General features: G+C 42.4%; 1 protein-coding gene across 3 annotated transcripts in view; it reads left to right on the top strand.

Moving 5' to 3' along the window:
- The window catches only part of MACROH2A1 (macroH2A.1 histone), a 51544-nt gene extending 35430 nt beyond the window's left edge, over positions 1-16114 (top strand). For 2 of the 3 annotated variants that reach the window (XM_082211661.1, XM_082211662.1), the window contains exons 5-9: positions 466-573; positions 4575-4674; positions 11380-11469; positions 12437-12611; positions 15428-16114. In XM_082211661.1, coding sequence (XP_082067787.1) covers positions 466-573; positions 4575-4674; positions 11380-11469; positions 12437-12611; positions 15428-15593 — 639 coding nt within the window. In that variant the 3' untranslated portion in view covers positions 15594-16114. Of the gene's footprint in view, positions 1-465; positions 574-4574; positions 4675-6511; positions 6603-11379; positions 11470-12436; positions 12612-15427 lie in introns of all 3 variants that reach the window. The other variant, XM_082211663.1, reaches the window with a different exon arrangement.
- Positions 16115-18042: the final 1928 nt, after the last annotated feature.

Below are 18042 nucleotides of genomic sequence, written 5' to 3'. Positions count from 1 at the left end.
TTCCCAGCCCTGCCTGGGACTGAACCTACGCAAATAAAAATATCCTTTGTTGCTTATACCTTTGGGGAAGAAACAAACACAATATGGGTTTGCCTTTGGTGACATTACACCTTTAGAGGAATCCAATCAAGAGTATTGTTTTAGCTATACGAGAGTCACTCAGCTGAGATGTGTCGGAGACAGATTCCCACTCGCATTGCTATATGGATGGTAAAGCGCATTCCATATACTAAAGCGTATGGATTACCAACACAGTGAGAAGTTTTATTTGTATCTAAAATTTGTGAATACATCTAGCATGTGTCTAGTCTAGCAGTGGGGGCTTTGCAAACTTGTCCCCTCTGTGGAGTAGCTGCAATAGAGTAGTATGCATGCACTTCATGAGCATATGATTAGTTGTGCTGCGTTGGCCTGTTTAATTGTGGATTTTACTAACTGATTGCTTGGTTGATTTTGACGGAGAAGAAACAGGGAGAAGTCAGCAAATCAGCAAGTGCTGACAGCACAACAGAAGGCACCCCGACAGATGGCTTCACCGTCCTTTCTACAAAAAGTCTATTCCTTGGGCAGAAGGTAGGTTTGTGCAATATGTTCACAGTTTTTAATAGTACATAGCTAAATAGATATACAGGATTGCACCCAGTGCTTGTCCTGCCCAGAGCAGACCCACTGAAGCTAGTAAGCTGGCACACTTAGGCTTATCAATTTAATTGGGTTTACTCTGTGTAGAAGTTAGTTGGGTGCAACGCGCAGTATTACTTAGGAGGGACTTCCTTGCCTCTTCAATGGCTTGGCAGACACCCAACTTCCCCATTCTCCCCCACCTGCTGTGATTAACACATCTGGCCAACTATCCTCTTGGAAACAATGGAATCTTTTATATATATTTTTGAAGATTGCACTCATTATTTCTACACTACACATAGCACCAAGTGTTATGGGGTGAGGGAGAGAAAAGGGAGGGAAAGTCCAAAAAAGATTGCTGTCTAAATATAAACAAACAGGAGAAGGAGAAGGAGAAATGAAGGTAGGAATGGATGACTATGGGCAAATGCAGCTGCACGTAACTAAAAATGTAGTTACATTCAGGGGTTAAGCCAAAGGCCTCACAGAAAATATGGGGTTTCAGTAGCAATATGAAAGGGGAGGAAGAAGTGGTAACACATAAAAGTTCAGGGAGCCATGCTAGGGAGGCAGGAAGGGGAAATGGGTGGAGTCATAAATATTCCCACTCGTGCAATGAGGCTTCCCTGCTCCTTCCCAAAATCTGCTCTGGAGGATCAGGAAAACCCCCAGAAGAGTGTGTGAGGGGAAGGGAAGGGAGGGCTATCAGGCAAGATGGAACTCTATTCATCTTTGCACTACATCGAATCCCCTCCATGGTGCCCAGCAAGAAAGCTCTGAGTGGTTGGTAGTAGTAGAGAGGAAGGAGTTGAGGACAGGGGGGAAAGGTGTAATGGGAAAGAAAAGGAGAAATGTATTGTGGACAGATGCTATAGAGAGCTTTAAAAGGGGCATCGTGGAATCAGCAAAGTAAAGAATTCTGGTGGTGGAGTTTTGGATAGATGTGAAAAGACTGACTAGCGAAGGAGAGGGAGGAATAAATAAACAAAGCTATGTGCCTATCTAAAAAGGTTAATTGTGATAATGACTGATGCTGACATCCCTGGATGCAGGTGGTCACCAGAGGAGCACACTTAGCCTCCTAGTTGAAGGCAACAGCATGTTCTGTGATTTAAAAAGCATCTGCACATGACAGCGTACTTGTTTTAGCGAACTTGTGCTGAAAATGAAATGGTTTTGCTATATAGTCATCTATGTCTATAAGGCCCTGTTGATACGGCCCCAGTAAATTAAATTTTGGAGAAAAATGCCAGGTGGCATTGCACTAATTAATTCAGTAAATACGTTTGCGGTCTTTCATTCCAACATGCCTTACAGTTTAGCTGGCATGCAATATGTGTTTTCCAAGCATAGTTGCCAGTTAATGATAATTTAGAGATTTTTGCAGGGTTGGAGGCATTTGCAGTGAGATCGCTTAACCCTTCTTCCATCTGCTGAGTCTCCTGCAAGCATCCTCCAAAGTATTTCACACACATTCGAGCTAACTCCTAATACTGGAAATGCCCATCCAGAGGAGGAAAAAATTTTGGATAGTGATTGAAAGGAAAAATCAGTGGTGAGAGAAGGGTTAAGCAGCTCCCCTTCCCAGCCTCCTCCACAAAGGCCTGTCCCTCCTGCGTTAAAAGTAAAGAGGCAAATGCAGAATTGGAAACTCTGCAATTGCCTTGTAATATTGTGTAGATCCGTTCTTATTGCATGAACCAAAACACTCTGGAAAGGTTTCAGAAACTTGACTGTATGCCTGTGTTACAGTGAGAAAATGCTTTAAGGTGGGGTGTTACATGTTCAGTTACATAAATCACAAAATGATATGTTCCTTTTGCTGTCTTACCAGGGGCGCGCTTTCTTCTAGCTAATTATTATTTCATATTGAGTAATAGTCCCTTTCCCCAGTGAAGAAAGTAGCTTGGAAGGCATGTTTATATGTGCATCTAACCTCCAAAGTCATGTTTTTCATTTGGAAATGGAGAAGGTTTAGGGATTTGCACTGAGAAATGCTAACCTTTTGTATTTGTTGATATTTTGTATGTCTATTACCTGCGTGTTTTTTTGTTCTACTGAAGAAAATATTATTTTAGTATTTTGTCAAGCTTCATCCGCCACACATTAAAAACTACATTTAGTTCTAATTCTGGTTACAACAGGCTGGTTTATGAATATATTAAGAAATTGAGTCCCTTGGGAATTCTCACAAGTTAGCAACATGAAGTATCTTTATTCAGTGTCTGATTTTTGCTCTCTCTCTGCCAACACCACTTGTGCCAATGCAAGGCTCAAACAGTAGAGTATGAGAAAACATAGAAATTATTATAAGTGCATGAAGTAATTCCTATAGATTCTGTTTAAAAACAGGCCTCAGCATAATTCATTCCAATTCAGAATAAATACATATCTTACATTCGAAAACTGCAGGAATAATTATTGCACACATATCTCTGACTCCCAAGCCTGTATTCTGATTCTCCATCTGCACCACTCCCTTCATTTCAGTTGACTCCTTAGTTCCACTTTGAAGGCTGGGCTGCTCCCCACAGCATGTCAATGCTTTTTGGCACTTCGTATTTTGTTTGCATTTGAAAAACGGCTATTTTATTTTTCTCACTTTGCATTGACAAAAAAATAAATTGGAATAAGTAGTAATACAAGAGGGGGCTTTGACAGGTGGGTGACCCTCCCCACCTGTCAATCATGTGACTCACAATGGCTTTGTGTCAAATTTGGCCCGCAAGGCAGTTCCTGATATGGATCTGGCCCATGGAGCCAAAAGGGTTCCCTGCTCCAAAGAATGTAAGGTACAAATCATGTAGGGGTTTTTAAAAGTACAAAATTGGGAGCCTCTGCCACATAAACATTCCCATTTGAAGATTTAATCCTGGGAAGATTTTTTTAAAAAGGCTTCACCTGAAAGAATATTCTGAAAATACCACCAAGAAAGCACCAGGAAAGACTCTTGTAGGGAGGACATTCCATAACTGGGGGGTGCCACCACTCACAAGGCCCTCTCCCTAGCAGCCACCCACCTCACTTTACTTGGTGGGGGCTTCCCTACCAAAGTGACTCGTGTGAAAGCTCTTATACTTGGTTTCCTGCAGCATCCTACCAAGTAGAAAGGGGACATTGTCTTATTTTGGTTACCCATTTATAGAAAGTTTACCGTGCACATTGCATACTGGGTTCATTGGGGGCTTGATTCCCAGATAAGAGAGCACTGCAGCGTTAAGGTATATCCTTATTGAAATTACACACACATGCAAAACCATCCCTTCTCTTCCCTACCCACCATATGCAACAGTGAACCAAAATGTCCGTTGGTTGCACGTCATTGTAAGCAGATCAGATACATGTCGTGTAGAATGATTGCTGGTCACTTCCTGTAGTTGCAGTAGCAGGTGGTGGGGTGGGATGTCACTGCTCAGGTTGGTTGCTGCTACTTATTTGGGGGCAGAGGGGGAGAGGCGAAACCACGGTGGTTCAAACACAGAGCAGAGAGAATCCAGCAATCCTGCCAGCGGGTTTGCACCACACCAACCTCTCTGCTGCTTTACCCCTCTAACTCCCGGTAGGCAGTCGTGACATGACCAATCAGAGTTGAAGAAAGCGCTACTGTCCCAACATCCACTACTGCCTGCTAGGAAGCCAGCAGAGGTGCTAGCTAGGGACCGGACATCCCAGCCTCTTGCCAGCTCATCCCCATCAGGCATCAAAGCTTGGCAAGTTAAAGCTCTGACCTGACACAAGTGCTTCCTTCCCATGCACAGAATCATGTCCGAGTCTTGAGTTTGAAGCATATTCCATTTTGTTTGTTTACCAGTTAACCTGCCATTTATTTCTGCACCTTTGTTTGCAGTGATGCTCCCCCCGCCTGCGTTGCAAGTCTTACTTTTCTGCAGCTTCTCTGTGATTTCCCAACTGTCCTGTCGTTATTTCCCACCTCATGCTTTTCTTTTCAGCTGAACCTTATTCACAGTGAAATCAGTAATTTAGCCGGCTTCGAAGTGGAGGCCATTATCAATCCCACCAATGCTGACATTGACCTTAAAGATGATCTAGGTAAATGGGGAATGGGCTGCCATAACTAACAGTCACATGAAAATTATGGAATGCTCACACTAATCTCATGTAATAAATGCAAGGTTTTGAAAGCCTCAAAATACATAAAAGGGTGGATTATTATATGTGACTATTACCTCATTAACTTATTGTTCCATAATAATCGAATGTGACTGTTGGTTCTTTTGGGGATGTTTCGTATATGGATTCTTTGAGAGCTAAAACGGTTAAATATCCGTCATCAAAATAAGTAGTTTCTCCATTCTGATGATTCTTTTCATTGAAGTAGGAAGGGATAGAAACTGATAGAGAGAGATAATGACCTGATATGCTCCCCTGCTTCCTTCCCTGCTTTTAATTCAATCAGCTTCTTGTTCTATCATAAACAAAGATTATTTGAATCATACATTGTCGACACTACCTGTATTTTTAAAAAACGCTTTGCTCAAAAAGAAAGTTGTCTTGTCGTTCAAAGGGCATACATTTAATAATAATAATGTCGTGGTTTTGTGGAGTAGCTCAATCTTCCCTAACCTGGTGTAGGTGTTTTAAACTACAACTCCCAACAAGCAGAGACATGTAATCCAGAACATCTGCAGGGTACTACGTTGAGGAAGGGTGCAATAGCTTATATTTACCTTAATTGCTTTTAGGTCAGTATACAACACTTCATTGTTGTTTTTAAAAAACCCAGACAGTTAACAACACATAAATACTAATACTTTTTTTAAAAAAAAAATTAAAAGCCAATAAATACAGCACAGACTACATTTAAAAACGAGTTGATGTCAATGACCAGTAAAGGCCTGTGTGAATAAATATATCTCCAGGAAACACCGCAGAGTGGGCACGTGCCTTATTTTGCTGTGTGCAGAGGAGGAGATTACTGTTTTTAATGATTCCACAAGTTTTTAATAGTTTCTTAATGAAACAGTGAATTTGATTTTGACAACCTGATGATTTTTCTCAATGCTAGTATGTGCATCAGTAGACAGAGGGCGCAAGAAAGTTTTACTTAGACCAGTCTTCACCTAAAATATTTTGTGGCTTTTCCTTATCTTTGAAATTTAAACAAACTATCAAAGTGAAAGTGACGAACTGTTTATAAAATATTAATGAATAAACTTTATCATAACTTCAAATAACGTGGTCTTAGGCTGTAAATTAACACACACACACGTTTCTAATTTCAGGCAAGTTTTACAACAGGCACCATCCAACCAAAGTTAAGCACTTTCATAACACAATCCTATACATGTCTACTCGGAAGTAATTCCCACTGAATTCAGTGGGGCTTACGCCCAGGTAAGTGTGTATAGGATTGTAGCCTTAGTCCCATTGGGGGACTTTGGGAAAATTCAGCAACTCAATATTTTCAAGAGACCCGCATAAGTCGACTGGATCATGGCTTACCCCCAATATGTCTAGGTAGTTGTGTGCAGAAAAATGAAAATAATCATCAAACTGGAGAAGCTAGTTGTTTTGTTGGGCTGGATTATCCAGGTATTGGATGTTGTTACCACATTCCGTAAGATTCCAGTTTCACAGGTTTCGGCAAGGTCAAGAAGGTTGTAGCTGCTGTTGACACATGCTGAAACGCTTGCCTTGTCCTTGTCCTGTTGGTCAGCTGCTAAAGTTGATGTATTTGATACTTCTCTGCGTCCTCCTTACATTCCGCCCTTTTCTTCACATACACCTGTACAAAGATTTTTTGGGTTTGGTTGTTATTGTTAATGGCACACATTTTGAAGCCCAAAGGTAGGATAACGAGGAAATGTAGATCCTGTTTTGGGTCTTTGACCAACATGGTTGATGCACATTTGTTTACCTGTTGTAGTTGCAAGTTGTTCAGGCTGACATTGCCACGATCGACAGTGATGCTGTCGTTCACCCGACAAACTCTGACTTCTACACCGGTGGTGAAGTAGGTAATGGAGAGTTCGGTGCTGCAGAGTTTGTATGTGTATGCATGAACCAATCAGCAGCAACAAGCTTGCCCCCTGCGGATCGGCATTCTTTTCTCACTTCCAGCAGTCCTGCCCTGTACTGAGTAAAGTCAGGGCCAAATTGGTTAAATGCAAGATGCCTGTCCAATCAAGACCTGGACCATCACTTCGCCTCACTGGCTTTGTTTTCCTATGCAAAGCACATTGAGGTTAATATTATGGAAGAGGGAGGAAATAGGCTCTCACTAATAACAGAATTGAGGGACGCGGGTGGCACTGTGGGTTAAACCACAGAGCCTAGGACTTGCCGATCAGAAGGTTAGCGGTTCGAATCCCCGCAACGGGGTGAGCTCCCGTTGCTCAGTCCCTGCCCCTGCCAACCTAGCAGTTCGAAAGCATGCCAGTGCAAGTAGATAAATAGGTACCGCTCTGGCGGGAAGGTAAACGGCGTTTCAGTGCACTGCTCTGGTTCGCCGATAAAGCGAGATGAGCGCCGCAACCCCAGAGTTGGCCACGACTGGACCTAATGGTCAGGGGTCCCTTTATCTTTTTAATAACAGAATTGGAGATCTTTAAGACACATTCATCACAACTACCCATAATTATTGGGGGGGGGTGTACAGTTCCACTGGTGTAGTCAATTTAAAGCATTCTTGAAGGCCCATTTAACTCAATACATTTCCCACATGCTTTTTAAAACAGGTATGTAGAGGGGGTCCACAAAATACTCAAAAGATTTCTGTTTCTTGTCTCATTAGGTAGATGTCTGATTTTTCAGAAGGTACAAAAAGTACACCTTTACACATTTTTTTAGGAAGCCATCCTCACTTAACTGGCAAGCTTGCAGCTTTAGAAACCCTGCAATTTTTCATTAGCCTGCCGGGGCCTAGTTCTGATATTTCTCTTCCCACACGCTCCAAAGGCCATGTGACATGTGATCCTAACTGGCTTACACAAAATTGCACATGGAACAGCATAGGCAAAAATGCATCCTAAATAATAGGTTGTAGCTCGGCTAAGTTAGTAACGCCTATTCCCACTGAAATCAATGCGAATAGTTAGTTATTATTTCATTGGGATCCAAATGAGACTTAGTTAGTCTAGCCCAAGCCCTTCTTTTCTAAGAACTGCAAGTTTGTGTTAACCTAGCTTGCCGTACATCAGGAAAATTCCTGACATGTCCTGGTTTTCAGGTGTAAAAATGGCGTTAGGGGGAATTTTGTAATGGAAAACCCAGGTGTATGGAAACGTGATGGAAAAAGCAGCAGAAGCAGCCCAAAAAACTGAAAATCGCTATTTTGGGGTTAGGTGGCCTTCTTAAAAAAAAGAGAAAAAGTTCGACAATTTTTGGTGGTTTCCTTAAAAAAAAAAAACTCAACTTTGCGGGTGTCAGGAATTTTGGTTTTTGAAATATGACAACCTATAATGAAGATATGCCTTCATGTCAAGTCTCTAGTTGTGGGTGGGGAACCTGGGTTGTTTCATTCAGTAGCACACAATCTTCTAATTTGACTGCTGGAAGGAAGAACAGAAGTGCACACATGCTTAGCTTCAAATGATTAACTCTTATCCATAAAGGCCTTCTAACCACATTATATTTTGGGGGAATATCGCAACAGTTTTGCAGACTTGGGTTTCTGCATAGCCTGTAGTCACCATTTTGCCAATGCCTGCTTTGTCAGCATGAAATAATGACTTTATTCTGTGGAAGTAACACATATATATATGCCTGTGATGAGCAAGGAACCATTTAGCTGCAAGGTGCGAAGCTAATGTAGTGTAAAGAGTTAATACACTATTCCCATTTCTTAAGTGCAACTAACCAGCAGTGGTACAATACAGGTAGGACATGCCTCTCCAGTTTAAATGTTCCTTGCCCATTTTTAAGTAACACCATAAACAAAAATGTTTATCAGGGTTAGCAGATCTGAATAAATCATTAAAAGGTAGGCAATTTCCAATTATTTATTATAATACTTTCAACCAGTGCTTCCCCCCCCCCCTAGAAAAACAGGCGCTCGTGCTCACCTTGACATTTTCCCAGTAAGTGCCACACTTTTTAAGCCCCCCCCCAAAAGAGATTCCAGTACTGTGTATCCCCTGAAAAAGCACTGCTTTTAACCACTGTGGCAGTGCCATTTGACTTTTACATCTCTAATGCTAATACATATAATTGATATACGTATGCACACAGCCAAAGGTACAAGCAATTTAATGGAAGAACAAATATCTGTTCTCCTGAATGCTATTAATCAGTGTTTAAACAACCCATAGATGGAGCTCAATAAATGCAATATTCAATAATCAATCCCAAACTTGACAAAAACCATTTAATGAAACTTAGATTAGAGCCTTCTTATAAGGCAAAACCATTCAAAATAAGGTTGTACTTTACTAGAATTGTCTAGCTGCCCATTTGAGGGTAATTCAAGGTGAAGTGAACATATATATTCCTAGTAATCACTTTGCACTTGGGGAAGAGGCACAGAATCAATGTCTACTGGGCAGTCATTTCTGGCCAATTTAGTATTCTTTTTACAGGAATATATCCCAACATGCTTGCTAAAGGGATGTTGTTCATTCCTTCTGCTTGCCTTGGAATTGTATATTTTACAAATTCTCTGTTGGTTACCATTCCTAGAAACATTTCCATTAAGTTTGTGCTAGGAGGTTCCTTTCTACTATGTTAAACCATTGGTCCATCAAGCTCAGTATAATCTACCCTGACTGGCAGTGGAGTCCAGGGTTTCAGACACAAATGTTTCCCAGCCCTACTTGGAGATGCCAGGGATTGAACCTGGCACCCTTTGCTTGTTGTGAGCTACAGGTGTCATCTTCAGGAGCTGCAGTGAAGTTGTCTGCATCTTGCCCATGTGAACATATTTAAAAGAATTACTTGGACTTTCACCCTTTCCTTCCTCCAAAGAATTTAGTTCTGCTGCTGCTGTCCAGGCACTAACCAAGCTGAGGTCACCTGAAGTTTAAAAATGCCCTCAGAATGTTCTTTGGACCATTCATGATTACAACAATGAATACATTAAGGGACACAGGTGGCGCTGTGGGTTAAACCACAGAGCCTAGGACTTGCCGATCAGAAGGTCGGCGGTTCGAATCCCCGCGACGGGGTGAGCTCCCGTTGCTTGGTCCCTGCTCCTGCCAACCTAGCAGTTCGAAAGCACGTCAGAGTGCAAGTAGGTAAATAGGTACCGCTCCGGTGGGAAGGTAAACGGCATTTCCGTGCACTGCTCTGGTTTGCCAGAAGCGGCTTAATCATGCTGGCCACATGACCTGGAAGCTGTACGCCAGCTCCCTTGGCCAATAAAGCGAGATGAGTGCCACAACCCCAGAGTCGTCCACGACTGGACCTAATGGTCAGGGGTCCCTTTACCTTTAATTATCTCTTAAGAGAATACCATAAACCTCTGAGCTGAAACTCGTTCCATATTCTTTACAAAGTAGAATAAAATGAATTAATACCTTGTTAGAAGTCTGCTAAGATTAGCCTGTGTTGTCAAGGAAAGAATAACACATCTTCAGTAGCGTATGCAGAACTCTTCTTTTGAGGCACAATCCCAAATCCGAACGTATTTCACTGAGCATACAATATGTGCACTTCCATCAGAAACTGCAGTCCCCTTGTCTGTATGACTAAAGTTAATTCATTTCACAAAGTATGGCAGCATTGTGGCTTTTAATACTAACAGCCCAATCCTATGCATGTTTACTTGGGTGTAAGCCTTGCAGAGTTCAGTAGTGTGTGTAGGGTTGCAGCCTTCATACCACAGCCTGTGACCCTGAGCACATGAAAGTTCCACTGAAAGAAGCATTTTACTTCCCAAGTAAATATGTTTACAATTAGGCTGCAGGAATCAATTTGCCAAGCATCTTTCTCAATCCAGAACCCAGTGTCATTGTTTCCTTGCCTTGCTACTTGTACGACCTTTAAGCAAAATGCACTGTGGTTTGGGTGCTTATAATTAGAAAAAAAAACATTTTTTTGAGCTACTTTATATTTCTTCTGTGTTAAAGTAAAAGCTGCAAAATAAGATCTAAACCATTTAGTGGTGGACTGCCTTTGTGCAAACCTCAGGCTGTAATTGAAATTGTGCAGCTCCCTTCCTACACAAGAGCAGCTTTTGTCAAGCTTCTTTAGCTGCAGTTAAGCGATTCAGCAGAGGGATATGTTCCCTAGAGAATCTCCTTATTACTGAGGCTCTTCCTCTTGGTTAAAGGTGGTTCAACAAGCTGGGCAGTTGTCAAGTAAAGCAGCCCGCTGCACTCACAAGACTGTTTCACTCCCGGGGGCCATCTGTTGGGGTCAGGGATGAAGATGAGGTGAGTTTCAAGTTCTTCTTATGGCAAACTTGTCTTTAAAGCAATCTGTGACAGAAAGGGGATCTCGCCCTCTAAGGGAAAAAGTTGGTGCATCGATCGAGTGGCACTGAATGAGCATGTTCTCTGGAACGTTGTCTGTTGCCTGGCGCTAGGGATGTCACCGCCCTGCTGGCCGACATTGAGAATTGCATCAGAAAATACTTTCAGACAGGATGAAAATGTGTGGGAGGGTGATCTTAAAAAAAACAAAACCAGAGAGAAAGTGAGGGAGAGAATAGTTATTCTGGACTCGTCCCCAAAGGTTTAGATCTTACTTTGCAGTCCCCAAAATCTTTTTGCTCGGAGAAATGATGCCATGTAATTGCCTGAAGTGATGAATGCTCTCTCTTGGATGCGGAACAGTCACAACTCTATCCTTGTGCAGGGAGCACTTTGGAGAAGAAAGGCGGAAAAGAATTCCTGGAGGCCGTGGTCGAACTTCGCAAAAAGAACGGGCCATTGGACACAGCTGGAGGTGCAGTTTAAATCCCTGAGAGATTGGGGTGGGGGGAATGTGAGTGAAATGTCTCTCTCTATGTGTGTATCATAGACTCCCAGTTGGCCTTTGCAGAAATTAATTATGGAAGAGTTGGGTTAAACCAAAGAGCCTAGGACTTGCTGATCAGAAGGTCAGCGGTTCAAATCCCCATGACGCGGCGAGCTCCCATTGCTCAGTCCCTGCTCCTGCCAACCTAGCAGTTCGAAAGCACGTCTAAGTACAAGTAGATAAATAGGTACCGCTCCGGTGGGAAGGTAAACGGCGTTTCCGTGCGCTGCTCTGGTTTGCCAGAAGCAGCTTAGTCATGCTGGCCACATGACCCGGAAGCTGTCTGCGGACAAATGCTGGCTCCCTCGGCCTATAGAGCAAGATGAGCACCGCAACCCCAGAGTCGGTCACAACAGGACCTAATGGTCAGGGGACCCTTTACCTATACCTGTGTACATAGTTTTAACCTATCCATAGTATGTGCATTTATTCAGGATTTTATGCTCACATGTGGGAATCAGGGTTTAAAGATATTAGAAACACATGGGCACTTAGACATTGTCTAGAACAGCTTTTTCCAAACTGGTGTTTTGGACAGTAACTCCCACTGGTCTCATCCAACATTGGATGGGGCTGATGGGAGTTGTAGGCCCAAACCTTGGGAGGGCACCAGATTGAGGGAGGCTGATTATCAGCAATTGAACCTACAGAGGATGTTGTGTTGTGCCCAATTTTAAAGTTGGGGGAGGTAATTAGGTCATGTGTTTCACAACCAATGTGCTCAGATGGGAGATGACCATGGAGAACTGCCATTCACGTAGTTCCATTCAGTCCACTGGAATTTAAGGGTTAAAGTAGTAACTATATACATACTTCACTAGTTCAGTCACATTTGCATTTTTCAAAACATTGAGAAGATTGAAGTAAGCCATACTTACTTTTTTCCCCCAACCAGCTGTCGTCAGTGCAGGCCATGGGTTGCCTGCTAAGTTTGTGATCCATTGCAATAGCCCCAGTTGGGGTGCAGACAAATGCGAGGAGCTATTGGAGAAGACTGTGAAGAACTGCTTGGCTCTGGCAGATGAGAAGAAGCTGAAGTCAATTGCGTTTCCTTCTATTGGAAGTGGCAGGTAAGGCTGGCCTATCAAACAAAACCCTATCAGATTTGGGGTGGTTTTGTTTTGCTTTGGGCTTTATGCACCTTTGTGTTCTGCCATCCTCTTAATCTAGCCAGGCAAAAACATTTAAGATGGGTGCAAAGCAGGGACTGTGAGAGATGTGGGTGTGGCTGGGGAGGGCGTGTGTCTTGAGAATCCTGAGTCCAGATAGATTCCATGAGGGAAAATACTTGTTGGACCATCTCTGCTACTGGTGACTTCTTCCAGAGTTCAAGGCAGGTATGTTTTGCTGCGTGCTCCTTGTTAAAAAGTAATGTGTGAATGATAGATGTCAACTTTCCACAACATGCTGACCTCTGGATCTTTTGGGATACCTCTCTTGTCACCCCTGGCCACTATCTGTGCTGGTTGGGGATAGTAGAAGTGGCAATCAAAAATAACTAGCTTGGGGGAAAGCTGGTTTTTCAGGAGAGTGCTTCTTTCCCTTCCCTCCAGTCTCCCTCCCAGTAAGCAGCAGTGGAAGAAAGCTAGTTTTGCATTCATCCACTCCAGAACTGTGAAAGCATTTTCCAAACACTCTGTTCCTGCCCACTTTCAAGACTGGCTGGTCCGTCTTGGAAGTGCAGGCTGAAAGAGCTTTTTCACTTTAGGCAGGAGCCAAAATAACAATATTGAAAGTAGATGGCAAATATTACACAAAACACATTTGAAGAGGTACTGCAATCTGAAAAATGGCATACTGTTTGCTTGATGGGTGGCGCCAACACTAGCGTTTTTTCAAGGGAATAGGCTACTTTTCAAAGGTTGGCTCATCTTAGCGTAGGATGTTGTCTTATACTGAGTCAGACCATTAGCCCATTAGCTCAGCAATGCAGCTGTTTAGGGTTTCAGTCGGGACATGCCAAACCCTACCTAGAGATGCCAAGGTTTGAACCAGGGATCTACATAGAAAGCAGATGCTCTCCCATTGAATTACAGCCCTTCCTGTCATTGGCTCCTTCACAGAGCTGTTTTGACCAAATTCTATCAAGTGCAGAGGGGCATGAAGGTCTCGACTTTAAAACAATAGGAAAAGGAGACAATGTTTAGTAGAACTACATTGTGTGTGATGGAAGAGAAGTTTAATATTTAAATGAGAGAGGTCACTTTCAATGACAATGCCCATCTTGCTATTTCAGTTTACAAGTTTTAGGAAGTAACAAACCTATTTTTAAACAGGAACAGTTTCTAAGGCTAGCATTTTCTCTCTGAGCCAGCACAGGTTCTGGGACAGGCATCTGTCAAGCAGACACTCCTCATTAAACCTTCATAAACAGCCCCATTCATGTTTATGACTGAAAAATGGGTTTACATGGGCATGAGATAGATCGATATTCCCTTTTCAACAGGATAGTGGGAGGATTAGACCATTTATAGGAGTTAGTCTGCCAGATGCTGTAATATACTAGAGCTAACTTATCTAGACCAAATGTGTAAGAGATCTCTGGAAAAAATAGTTGTAAAGTTCTGTATACCAGAACTAAAAAATAATTACTATGGGTAGTTCAGATTTCAACATCAGACCTTCTTTTAGTGCAAAATTTCAGCATTAAATAATATCTGGTTTCCATTTTAGTGTCTGTCTCCCCCAAACCACCACCCTAAAACTCTGCAATACCCTATCCCAATCATACATTGACACAGCTATGGCTGTTCGCCCATAACCACATACACACATCTCTGTACGAATGAGAAGCAGCTCTGTAAAACTGTAACATGAGCCTGCCTTATTGAGATACCCCTATTAGGACGACCAAGAATTCATTTTTCTCCTAGAATATGCAAATACAGGTTGAAATGGTTCAGAGGTAATCTAACAAAGCTTGAGTTAAAATTAACATCGCATCTGCATAAACAATATATACCATATATACTTCTGCAAGTTTCTGTGGGGCACACTAGATGCAGTGCCATTTGTGCAGCCTGCAATTGCATGAGTGGCTTATTAGAAGCAGTATATCTGAAGGAGCGTCTCCACCCCCATCGTTCTACCCGGACACTGAGGTCCAGCACCGAGGGCCTTCTGGCGGTTCCCTCACTGTGAGAAGCCAAGTTACAGGGAACCAGGCAGAGGGCCTTCTCGGTAGTGGCGCCCTCCCTGTGGAACGCCCTCCCACCAAATGTCAAAGAGAACAACAACTACCAGGCTTTTAGAAGACATCTGAAGGCAGCCCTGTTTCAGGAAGCTTTTAATGTTTGATGTATTACAGTATTTTAATATTGTTTGGAAGTCGCCCAGAGTAGCTGGGGAAGCCCAGCCAGATGGGCGGGGTATAAATAAATAAATAAACTATTATTATTATTATTATTATTATTATTATTATTATTATTAATGGTAGGACCCTGGCACCACGCTGTGAGCTTTAACCCTTTGCTTTCCCTCCTCCCACTGTGGTCCTGATCAATACACCAATGTAAATATTAAGCATGCCAATGGGGAGGAATCCAGAGATGTCAATGATTTTAAAAACAAACCAATCTGCCACACTAGGGATCTGATCCCTGTTGGGGCATCTTGCACCTCAAAATGCCCATTTTTTGTCTTTGCTAATTGTATGAATAGCATCTCATCTAGTTTGGCACTCAGTGAATCTTGACATTAGACCCATGTCTTTTATCCATCAGACCTTCCCCTGGAACTTGCAATCTAGGCATCCTGCTATAGAAGCCTGGTTACAATTTGGTAATATATATGGCAAATAAGTGTTATTTGGAAAGTATGGTGTTGCAAACGGCAAGCTTATTGAGGCAACGTTATCTTTTTCTTTCTCCCTATTTTCTGCTAATAGGAATGGTTTCCCAAAACAGACTGCTGCCCAGCTGATCCTGAAAGCCATTTCCAGCTATTTTGTGTCAACAATGTCTTCTTCAATCAAGACCGTCTATTTTGTGCTCTTTGACAGTGAGAGTATAGGGATTTATGTGCAAGAAATGGCCAAGTTAGATGCCAACTAAGTCGTGAAAGCAAAGAGTCCCTGCCTCCTTGCCCCTCCCCCTCCAATTCTTTATTCCTCATTGTGAGACAGAGCGACCCTTATTTTAAATTTTGCTCATCTAGGGGAATAGAGGTAGGGCTTTTTTGACTTTCTAAAATGTTTTTATGTTGGCACTGATAGTTGGCATTACTGCTGTTGATGCACTGTATTCCAGGCATTGTCTGAATTTAGTGTAATCTAGGAGATTTTATAGTTTTATTTTAATGAAGTAAAGATTGATGCAGAAGTTGTTAGCAGTACATAGTCTGTTAATCGTGGAAGAAACCGGCAGACCCTATTTTGTAACTGTGTTGTGGTGCTTTTATCAAGTGGCGTTCCTTTCTCGTTTTTTTAAAAGAAGAAGAAAAGATGCTACACATCTTGTTTGTGTTTACGTCTTGTCCCGATGATGGATCTGATGAGAAAAGAACCCTGTTGCCCTTAATTATAATTGCAATTTGGGATTTGTGTGAATTGATTTAGTAAAATGTTTAAAATGTTCTCGTTGGTGTGTTCTGAGTTAATGGGTTGCAAGCCTCTGACAAATTTGCACCAACAGCTGTCAGATGTGAACTTGAATGAACAAACAATGCGCTTGTCTTTCAATATAAATAATTACTAATCAAGTACTAATTGATTTAGCTCTTATTATGTAAATGTGCAAAAACATCCACAGGGTTATTCTGCATTAGTTTTCAATATTCTATGGCCCTTGTTCCAAGAGGATTCACTTCCTTTTGGGCTGTGAGACATTTTCGTTTCAGGTCTGGCTTCCGTGTTTGCCTTGCTGCATCCTTGACCTCAGTTACACATACAGAAAGCTTTGCTGGAGCCACCCAGGCAGCTAGCCGGTGGCAAATTGGTTTTTGCACACCCAAAATTTAGCAAAAAGTGTGGTACAATGTTGGGCATTTTGGAAAACTTCAAGAACAACCACAGAATGTAATTTAAGAGTTAAGAACATAAAAAAATCCCTGATGGACCTAAAGGGGTTCGTGTAATCATGAGATGGAGAACGTGTAGCCCTCCACAGTTTGTTGGACTTCCTGACCACTGGACACACTGGCTGGTGCTGATGGGAGTTGGAGTCCCACAACATCTGGAGGGCCACAGGTTACCTATCCCTGACTAGCCCAACATCCTGCCTCAGTCAATGGCCAGCCAGATGCTACTACTACTACTAGGAAACCAGAGCCAGTGTGGTGTAGTGGTTAAGGGCGGTAGTCTCGTAATCTGGGGAACCGGGTTCGCGTCTCCCCTCCTCCACTTGCAGCTGCTGGGTGACCTTGGGCCAGTCACACTTCTCTGAAGTCTCTCAGCCCCACTCACCTCACAGAGTGTTTGTTGTGGGGGAGGAAGAAGGGAAAGGAGAATGTTAGCCGCTTTGAGACTCCTGAAGGGGAGTGAAAGGCGGGATATCAAATCCAAACTCCTCTTCTTCTTCTTCTCTACAACAGAGCTGTTGAACTGGCTGTAGGGAACAGGTAAGCATGAAATAACTGACCTGCAGGATCAAACCAAATGCCCTTAATCTAGTCCAGCATTCACCCTCCGTTTCCAGCAGCAGCCAGTTACATCACAGAAACTCTCAAGCAAGGCTCTGTTGTCCCACCCCACCCCCGGCACCTGGTAATCAGAGTCGTAAAGAATAAAAATATGATGTGAAGCTGCATCCTGGTTTCTGTTTTTTTAACTTGTTATCTGACACTTACTGGAAACTATTTGTGAGGCTCGCATGTATTGCTTCTAATTCCAGAGGATATATTATCAGCTCAATTGCTGCTTTTTTAAAAAATTGCCTGGTTTGGAAACTCAGAGCAGTAGAAATCATTTCACAGTGTTTTATCCAGTTGGTGTTCCTCCAGTGATGGAAGCAGAAGAGGGAGTGAGACCATTTCTTTTTATTCCAATTCTACTCTGGAGCCCGCCCTCCAGTCTCCACCCAGACTCCAAATCTGCTCTCCCAATTTTCCAGAGTGGATTAGGAGACACAGGGAAGAGAGGAATAGAAGTAAGTGGATGCACACCAATAGGATATCTCCCAGGAACCGTAACATAAGAACCCTTGAGAAACAAATTTTCTTTCAGAGTGTCTCAGATTCATCCTATTACTTCCTGCAAAGTTCTTCCTTGATGGATTTTAGCTTTGGCCATAGCATTACTGAACAGAAAGATTGCATTAAAACAAAAAGTGTGGCTGAAGATTTTATTAATGAATACTTCCTTGAAACAGATCCCAAACTCCAACTGACTTTGCTCCATCAATACTTGCATTATTAAACATTAGCTGAAAGTTAGTGTAAAAAGTAAAAAAAGGATTTTTCTAGGCTTGCATACATTCCTGAAAGTGCATTTTGTATAAATGCCACTAGATGTCAGTAAAGGGATTGCAAGAACCTGGAGAATTGCTTTGGAACTTTCCTTGTAAA

Source organism: Podarcis vaucheri (assembly GCF_965113315.1).
Source record: "Podarcis vaucheri genome assembly, chromosome: 2".
In the NCBI taxonomy this organism is placed as follows: domain Eukaryota; kingdom Metazoa; phylum Chordata; class Lepidosauria; order Squamata; family Lacertidae; genus Podarcis; species Podarcis vaucheri.
This window is presented reverse-complemented; position numbering and strand designations above follow the sequence as displayed.